This window comes from Felis catus, chromosome A3 (genome assembly GCF_018350175.1).
Source record: "Felis catus isolate Fca126 chromosome A3, F.catus_Fca126_mat1.0, whole genome shotgun sequence".
Lineage (NCBI taxonomy): Eukaryota > Metazoa > Chordata > Mammalia > Carnivora > Felidae > Felis > Felis catus.
The window spans coordinates 100,212,376-100,221,270 of NC_058370.1; the positions used below are offsets into that span (position 1 = coordinate 100,212,376).

Genomic DNA, 8,895 nt, shown 5'->3' on the forward strand with positions numbered 1-8,895 from the left:
AGGGAAGCTTATTGCACCTTCCTAGACCGGCATTTACTCTTTTTTTTTTTTTTTTAATTTTTTTTAACGTTTATTTATTTTTGAGACAGAGAGAGACAGAGCATGAACAGGGGAGGGGCAGAGAGAGAGAGGGAGACACAGAATCTGAAACAGGCTGCAGGCTCTGAGCGGTCAGCACAGAGCCCGATGCGGGGCTCGAACTCACGGACCGCAAGATCATGACCTGAGCCGAAGTCGGACGCTTAACCGACCGAGCCACCCAGGCGCCCCTTGATCGGCATTTACTCTTGAGAGCAGGAACCGCCCTGTACTCCCCTCGACAGCACCCGCTCACCTCCCACAGGAGTAACCCTTGTACAAGTCATGTTGAGGAATGCTGACCCAGGATACCAGCCTACTTCTGCCTGACACATCCCAGGCTGTGAAACTTCCTCACACGCACATGCACACACACACACAAACACACACCACACTGGGGCCCTGTGACCAGGTGACCCTACACCCATTTCACAGGTAAGGGAACTGAGGCTCCAGGAGGTGGAGTATGTCGCTCACGGTGCCCCCAGCTTGTCGGAGGCCTGCTTGCCTGGACTCCACCCTCCTTCCTTCTAGGCAGAAGCTGAGCAGAGGGCAGGGCTCCGAATGGGCTCAGGAAAGTAGAATATTCCAGTGAAGAAGGCCAGGCTGAGGCTCGGCACTAGCCCATGATGGGATTCCCGGGCAGGTGGAAGGCGTGGAGTGGTCCGAGCAGATACTGAAGGGGGACGGGGGGCTGGGAGGTGCTGAGGGGGCCGTGCCAGCTCATCCTGGCTGCGTGCCTCTGCTGTCTCAGCAGCTGGAGGTGGGGGAAGGTTGTAGTCCAAGCAGGACCCCAGCCGGCCCCGTGGCTGAGGTCAGGGCCCCTGCTCTCCGCACCCAGTTTCCTCCTCTGAGCCGCGAAGGAGGTGGGGGAAGGTTGCCAGACAAAAGGTGGGATGCCCAGTTTAATGTGAGTGTCAGGTAAACAGCAAACACATTTCAGTGTGAGTGTATTCCATGCAATCTTTGGGACACACACTAAACAATGACTTATTTTCTATCTGATAGTGGATGTGACCTGCGCAGCCTGTATTTTCATTGCAGATGAGGCCAGTGACCTTCATGGCACAGATGAGAGGTCAGACCCGGGGCGCTGGGACTAGATCCCATCCGGGGCTCACTTTTTTCCCACGGGCTGTTGTCTCTCCCTATGGACCAGGTGAGGGACGGTTGGGCTGAACCACGCTCTGAGGGAAAAGCCTGCCTCCGTGATGGTGGCCAGGAGGCTGGTGAGGGGCTGGAGACCCAGGGTGTCTGTGGTGCCCATGCTCCAGGATCACCAAGCCCGAGAGCAGGGCTGGGAGGAGCTGTCTGCATCTACACTGAGGGACCTGTCTCTAAATCTGGAGGAATCTGGTGGTGCTCCATTGGCTGAAATGGTTGGGGGAGAGCAGGGATACAGGAGGTGGCTGGTGGAGGGACACCAGCATAGACCCCTGGGAGAGGAGGGGAGGGAAGGGGGAGGGGTGGGAAGCTCCAGGGCCAAGGGCCCACCTGAGCCCTCAGGTGCAGGGATTGCTCTGGCCATTAGCTCATCCTGGGGCGGGGGGGGGGGGGGGTGGTGCATCATGGCAGCTGCTGCCCTCCAGCACCCCCCACTCACTGGGAAAGCTCTAGCAGTGTGTGTGTGTGGTGGGGGAAGGTGGAATATAGACAGCGTGGAGTCTCTGAGGAAGCACTCCTCCCCCCACTTCTCCACAAACTGGTGTCTGTGTTTGTGGTAAAGCCAGTGACACGGGGAGGTGCCCTACAAGAGGAGCAGGACCCGGCAAGGTCAGATTGCGAGGCGGCCAGCCACATAAAGCGGGGTGTGAAGGGTGCTTCAGCATCTGCCCCACCATGACCTCCTGGGCCCTCCTGCTCCTTGCCTCAGTGCTCCTGGCCACCCCGGGTAAGGACATTCCGCCATGCACCTCCTGGCAGCTTCTTCTTAGCAGAGGGTAGGGACAGTCTGGAGACTGGGTTGGGCTGGGCCACCAGATTTGAACTCCTGGGGGAAGGAAGAGAGAAAGAACGACCTCTGAAAGGAGATGAGGGTAGTGTTCTCTTAGAGCAGCTCCAAATCCGTGTGTGTGTGTGTGTGTGTGTGTGTGAGAGAGAGAGAGAGAGAGAGGGAGAGAGAGAGAGAGAGGACAGAGAGGGATACAGGAAGACAGAAAGGAGTTGCATGGATGGTGGTGGTGGAGGTGGTATAATCTCCTAATGTTTCCAGAAAGAATTGAGAGCATGTCTGTTGCACAGAGACTGGGTCAGAGCAGCTCCAGGGCGGAGTGTGAGGACTGGCCCCCTGGACCCCTCACAGATCCCTGCTCCTGTCCTGTGCTCTGGCCACCTCCTGGGCTCCCCACCAGCCAGGACATCTGACCGTTCTGTCTCCTTCCTCTTGTGGAGGGATGTTGATGCTGTTTCTTCCCCAGGGCTGACCTTTTGTGGTCTGACCCCTGAGGACCATGACCTGGACATGGCTGACAGGTGTCAGGATGAGCCGTTCTTCCAGATGCTGGCCCAGGAGACCCCCCAGGTTCACTGCTGGCTCCCTGTTCACCTACCACAGGCCCTCCTCATCCTCTCTGTCCTGGGAGCAGCAGGCAGGGCTGCACATCCTTTTGGGAGGAGGGGAGGCAGGGCTGAGGGCTGAAGATGCTGGTTTTGTGCAGGGTGTTGCCTGGGTGGGGGTCTACCTCGGTCTGGCTGGGTCCTACCCAGAGGGTGGCCTGGGGACTGACCAGAGAACAGAAGAGGTGCACGTGCTGGCTGGGTGAGGTGCTGCGGGTGTGGGGAAGGTTCTGGGGTGTCTCAGCCCCACGAAGACTAGCAGGAAGGTGGGCAGGGGCCAGCCAGCCTGCTTCAGGCCCTAAAGAACAGAAGGATCCTAGATGATTCTGCCAGCCTAGGAGACACCAAGGACACTACCAAGTGCTCTTGGGGTGTCTAACACACCATTTGGGGGGTCTTCATTTTCTGACAGCAGAACCTGACTTTAAACCCCTGTGATACCTGTCGTATGATACTTAGTTGGCTGAAGAATTGCGTGGGACTGCAGCGGATTCAGGTGATTTCCTGTGGTTTAAGGAGCCATCTGCCAGCTGGTCAAGGCCATGGTAGGGGTTCCAGACAAGACCCTGAGGAGGGGCTGAACCCTGGTTGGGCTGGACCTTCTCAGCAGGGATCCATGGTTCCTTCCTTTATCTGGGGAGGGACTTCAGAGAATCTCCTGAAGTTGGGAAGCTGTGGGAGAATGAAAGTAGGAGGAAGAGTGTGCATGTTTTCCATCCTATTGTCAAAGGAAACCTGACCCCATAAAAGGTAGGAATCTTTCCCCTTTGGCCCCTCCACATGTGTCCATGGCAGAGTTTTGTGAGTCTGGGTCCAGTGGGGGCCTGGGTCAGGACTAATCAGCCCCAGAGCTATCACTTCCTAACTGCCTGGCTTGGCCAAGTCCTTAATGCTTTCTGAGCCTCAGTTTTCTTTTCTGTTTAATGGGATGGATCATAATCGCCCTTTGTAAGTTATCGAAGCCCTTTAAAGGAGCTGAGGGGTGGATGAGCTTGGCTCCATGCCTGGCCCTGAGCACCTGCTGAACAAGGGATGTGTTACTACCAAGAAGCCCTGCTTCCCTCTCCCTCCCTCCCTCCTACCCTCCCTCCCTCCCTCCCTCTGCTTTGTTCCCTGATTCTGCTCAGCTCCCTGGTGCTGCAGGGCCCACCCTCAGCCCTGGGAACTCAGCTTTATCCTTCTCCACTGGATAGTGGGAGAAGATAGTTCAAAATCGAATTTGCCAAGGCTCCGAGATCTTTCCCCTCCTAACCTTCGTCACACAGCTCTGTGCATGACCCCCGTCAGGCTGGGACCCAGGAAGCTTGGCAGGCAGAACCCTTCCTGTGGGTCTAGGAGCCATGGGCGCTGTTCTCCACACAGAAGGCATGAGGGCAGGATAATGATGTACAGGGGACTGGGACGCTACAGGGTCAACTGTCCTTCTCTCAAGAGCCCCTCCTGGCCAGGCTTGGGCCAGGGCCTTGGTGCCTGGGCATGAGTTCTGATCCCTGCCTCTCTAGCCTCTGCTCCGTGGCCGCCTGGCACCAGGCCCTCCTCCCAGCATGCCCGCAGTCAGGGTGCCCAGGGCCTAGAGCTGCTGGGGTCTGCAGGGGGGCTGACCCCAGCAGAGCTCACCTGATTCCTCTATCTGGTTATGGTGCTGTTGCTGCTGCAGATGACCATTGAAAAGGCTGCGCAACTGGTGTGCTCTCAATTTCCTTTGGTGGAAAATATCTGCAAAGAAACCATCAACAAATATGTAAATGACATCGTCCAGAGTATCCTGAATGCTCCACCCCGCCAGGATATCTGTGTGACATTGAGGCTGTGCAAGTGTCAAGTAGGTGAGTGTAGAGGTGACTGCAGTGACCCCTTTCTGGAGGGCCCAGATCTCGTTCCCAACTATGTGCAACAATGTTTAAAAACACAGAAATACATCTGTCATAGGGAGCTTCATAAGCAGCTCATATATGTCCCTCCAAGCTTCCATGTGGTGACATGTTACTTCCCCCCACTGTGTGGAAAGTCTGGAGACTATGGTTAGGTGGGCTGTAGTTGGAAACGGCTGAGAAATATTCATTAAGAGGTTGGGCTTTGGGCACCTGGGTGACTCACTTGGTTGAACATCGGGCCCTTGATCTCAGCTCAGGTCTTGACCTCAGGGTCATGAGTTCAAGTTCTGCATTGGGCTCCACATTGGATGCGAAGTCTACTTAAAAAAAAAGATGGGGTGCCGGGGTGGCTCAGTCGATTGGGTGTCTGACTTCGGCTCAGGTCATGATCTCGTAGTTTGTGAGTTCAAGCCCTGCGTTGGGCTCTGTGCTGAAGCCCCACAACCCACACAAACCCCTGACTGGGTTCCAGGATGTGACTCCAGGTGTGCTCAGTAGGGACAGGTGGCTCTAGTCCCCATATTCCCCGGACACCCCACACCCCTGCCCACTTCTCTGCTCTTGTCTCCACTCCAGGTCTCTGAGCCTCTGGGGTCTCTGACGCCACCCTGGGGAGAAGCACAGAGTCTCCCACAACCACCACCTGCTTCTGCCCTCCCAGATCCAGAGCCGACCCTCCAGTGTCTCTCAGCTAACTTCTCATTGCCTTCCCCTGCAAGAGAATAAATGCCATGCAAACTTTTAGCCACAGCTTCTTTTCCTTTGGTGGACTTGAGGGGAGGGGCTCAGAGGCATGCTTGGGTGACTCATGCGTTCGTTCAATCAATGGTTATTGTTTGTCCCATACTCTGTTCCAGAGGCTAGGGATTTAGTGGTGAACAACTCAACCTTAGCAGCTCTTACACATACGTTCATGAAATACTTATGAACAGTCACTAGATAGACACACACTCCTCTGAGAGCCTGGGACACAGTGGATGTTCCCCCAGAAGCTCTCAGACCGTGAGGAAGAGTAGCAGGGTTGTAGGTAAGAGTGTTCTTGGTCATAAGGAACAGAAACCCACTCTTTGCTTCTCTGCAGGGAGCCTTCTTTTGCTGTTTTTGGGGGAAGTGTATTATCTAGGATTTTTTTGATTGCAAGCAATGAAAGTTCATTTTTTTAAAATTTATTTGTTTATTCCAAGAGAGAGAGCAAGCATGCATGTGGAGTGATGGAACAGAGAGAGGGAGAGAGATAGAATCGCAAGCAGACTCCTCACTGTCAGCACAGAGACTGATGCGGGGCTTGAACTCATGACAGACATACAAGCCGTTTCTGTTTTTGTTTTTTGTTTTTTGTTTTTTAGTGTTTACTTATTTTTGAGAGAGAAAGAGAGAGAGAGACCAAGTGTGATTGGGGGAGGGGCAGAGAGAGAGGGAGACAGAGAATCTGAAGCAGGCTCCTAGGCTCTGAGCTGTCAGCACTGAGTCTGATGCAGGGCTTGAACTCACGAACTGTGAGATCATGACCTGAGCTGAAGTCAGATGCTCAACCGATTGAGACATCCAGGCACCCCTAAGCTCTTTCTGGTTTAAATAAAAAAGGTAGTTTATTCGTTCAAATTATTAAGCAGTCCATAGACAGTGTCAGGCACAGAATGATCCAGAAATGAGTGGTGCCACAATAGCTCCAGTCCTCTTTCTCTGCAATTCTCTCATGTCTTCACACCTGTGTATATAGTATAGTGTATAGTGTATACACTATAGTGTATAGTGAGTGTATAGTGAGATTGATCTCAGGCTACCTTTCTTCTGGGCAACAGCCATTTTACAGTATGTCATCAAAAGGGAGAGTTCATTGGCAGCTTCTCTGCAGTACCTTCATTGGAAGACAATGCAAGCTTCTTTTCCAGAAGCCCCATAAGAACATCTCTGTTCTCATTGGCATGAATGGGTCAGGTGCTCATTTGCAACCCATCACTCTGTTCCAAGAGCATGAGCTACACAGCTTAGAATGAGCCAAGTCAGGCCACCCCCAGGGGCTGAGTCAGGGTTTTTCACACCCAATCACTTGGATGAGAATGGACACGAAAATCTGGGAAGATACAGTTATTGGGAGAGGGAAATGGACGTTGGCCATCACAAAGAGAAATAGTGTATCCATCAGGTTACAATAAAAAAAGCTATTGGAAGAAACTCTCAATGGTGAGATCTGGGGCCATTGGATTATTCAAATGAATTAAAACAACAGTAGATTCACCCCTTGTGTAAACTAGAGTCCATGAATTCAGGTAGAAACAATAGATTAATAAATGAGGGGAAAGGGAAAGTGTTACATTACTGCAGAATGCCAAATGATAAATGTAGACGTAATTGCAGTCTATGTTTCCACAAATACTTCTGTTGGTATTAATTACTAATTTGCATGATTAATTAACTAAGCCATGGAGAATCCTAGCAGACAGGTGATAAACACTTTCTGTTCCTCCTGCCCAAAATGCACAAATCCTAAGGAAACTTCAGACAAACCCAAACTGACTTCCTCCAAGTAGCGGGCCTGTACTCTACAAAAATGTCAAGGTCATGAAAGAGAAGGAAAGATGGAGAAAGTGTGCCAGATCAAAGGAGACTAAGCAGATACTTGAGGTAATTGTAAACAGATGACCCCGCTGTGCACCTAGACCTGCAAAGGACATGATTGGGGTAATCTATGAGATTCCTTGCAGTCTGAGATAATACTGTTGTGCCAATGTTAGTGTCCTGGTGTTGATGGTCGTGCCAGCTTCTGTAGGACGGTGTCCTTCTTGTAAGGCAATGCACCCTGAAGAATTAAGGGGGTCATGGGGGCATCATGAAGGCAATCTGCTGCAAATGGTTTAGAAGAAATGGTAATATGTACGTACAGGCAGACTATGATGAGACACACACTGCATACGTGTAGTGAAACGTTACCAGTGGGGGAATCTGGTTAAGATGAAAAGGAGCTCTCTGTTGTAGAGTTTCAGCTTTTCTCTACATTGGACACGATTTTAAAAGAAAAGAAACGACTTGTAGGAATTTGATCTTAGCAAACGGGTGGATGGCGGAGACATTTGCTGTTGGGAAAGACATTTGGACAGGTGGATCTGGAGAGGATAAGGAAGAGCTCTGCTTTGACCCGAAGAAGCCTGTCTATTCCATATGCAGGTGGAGGTGTCAAGAGGGGAGGGTGTCTGGGCCAAGGCCACATTTGAAGTCTTTGAACTGGATGTGATGGACAGGGAGAAGGTGCAGAAGGATAACATTCCTGTCTGAGGACAGAAGGAGTAGTCAACACGTGGAGGCCTGGTTGTGGGGGGGTGGGGGGAGGAGGAGCCCTCAAGGAGATCGGGAGGGAGGAGCCAGCAAGATAGGAGGAACACCAGACAAGGGGCCAAGGAGCCAAGAGAACAGAACAGCCCAGGAACGAGGAATGGCTGACCACGTCCAGTGCTGATGGGAGTCAAGACAGTAGAAGATGGAGGGCTGGCCACTGGCTTTTGGGGGCTTTGGGCGGTGCTGACCTTAGAGTGTTTCAGTGCTAGGAGGAGATCACGCCCATGTGGAGGGGGAGTGAAGGATGTGACGTCAGCAGGCATGGACAGGTTTATGACGGGGTTCATGTCAAGAGTTGGAGAGAAGTGGGCAGAGCTGGAGGCCATGCGAAATTAGAGGTGGGGTCTGCGATTAAGGTGTTTACATGGGGATGAGAATGGCCCTGGGAGAGGGGAGAGGCCCATGGTGCAGGACAGAACCGAGGGAACAGGCAGGGAATGTCTTGAGGTGGGAGCGGAGGGGTCCAGGGCACATGGAGCGTCAGCACAGACTTCCAAAGGTGGGAGCTTTGGGAAGGTGGCCTCACCCTTACAGATAAAAACTACTAAAGGACAGAGGCCAAGCCAGCTCCTGTAGCCTGTCAGGAGGGAGTGTGAGTGTACTGGCTTCATAATCCAGATTCCACTGGGGATACCTGCTCACCCCCAGGCCCTTCTCAGTTCTCTACCATTCCCCTGTCACCCACCCAACAGCCCAGGACAGCAAGCCTGTGTCATGTGACATCCCTCCCTCCAGGCCACGTCGACCCCTGACCCAGACTGGAGCAAATGACTCCCTCCTGGGAAGTTGGAATTGCCCCATCCTGGTGCAGACCCCTTCGCCCTGGCCAGGCTCTGCATCTGTCTCTGGGTGGTCTTCAGACTTCCTTCTGCCTTGGCTCCCCCATCCCTTCTGGACAGGGCAGCCCCAGGCTCTTTCCAAACCACAACCACATCTCCTCACCTTCCAGGGGCTTCTCTCAGAGCTCGGGACAAGTCCCTACTGTGTGTCACACCCTGGTGTCAGAATAGGAAACAAATGACATAAAGACCCTTACCTCAAGCACCTGCCAATC

At 52.8% G+C, this 8,895-nt stretch overlaps 1 protein-coding gene across 4 annotated transcripts; it reads left to right on the forward strand.

The window, feature by feature from the left end:
- Nucleotides 1-1,747: 1,747 nt before the first annotated feature.
- On the forward strand, nucleotides 1,748-5,249 carry LOC123384521 (antimicrobial peptide NK-lysin-like). 4 transcript variants are annotated; one of them, XM_045054511.1, is made up of 5 exons: nucleotides 1,748-1,969; nucleotides 2,496-2,599; nucleotides 3,047-3,130; nucleotides 4,292-4,460; nucleotides 5,085-5,249. In XM_045054511.1, the coding sequence occupies exons 1-5, from the start codon at nucleotides 1,918-1,920 to the stop codon at nucleotides 5,090-5,092; spliced, it is 417 nt and encodes a 138-aa protein (XP_044910446.1). In that variant the 5' UTR covers nucleotides 1,748-1,917; the 3' UTR covers nucleotides 5,093-5,249. The 4 variants fall into 4 exon arrangements, 2 of the variants coding, with proteins under 2 accessions (XP_044910446.1, XP_044910447.1); XM_045054512.1 differs by having other exon boundaries at nucleotides 1,752-1,969; nucleotides 3,050-3,130; XR_006595713.1 differs by lacking the exon at nucleotides 2,496-2,599 and having other exon boundaries at nucleotides 1,763-1,969.
- The last annotated feature ends 3,646 nt before the right edge of the window (nucleotides 5,250-8,895 follow it).

Coding starts and splice junctions, on each gene's coding strand:
- LOC123384521 (XM_045054511.1), top strand. CDS start 1,918: ATGACCTCCTGGGCCCTCCTGCTCCTTGCCTCAGTGCTCCTGGCCACC. Junction 1,970..2,495: donor AGTGCTCCTGGCCACCCCGG/GTAAGGACATTC, acceptor TTTCTTCCCCAG/GGCTGACCTTTTGTGGTCTG. Junction 3,131..4,291: donor TGGGACTGCAGCGGATTCAG/GTGATTTCCTGT, acceptor TTGCTGCTGCAG/ATGACCATTGAAAAGGCTGC.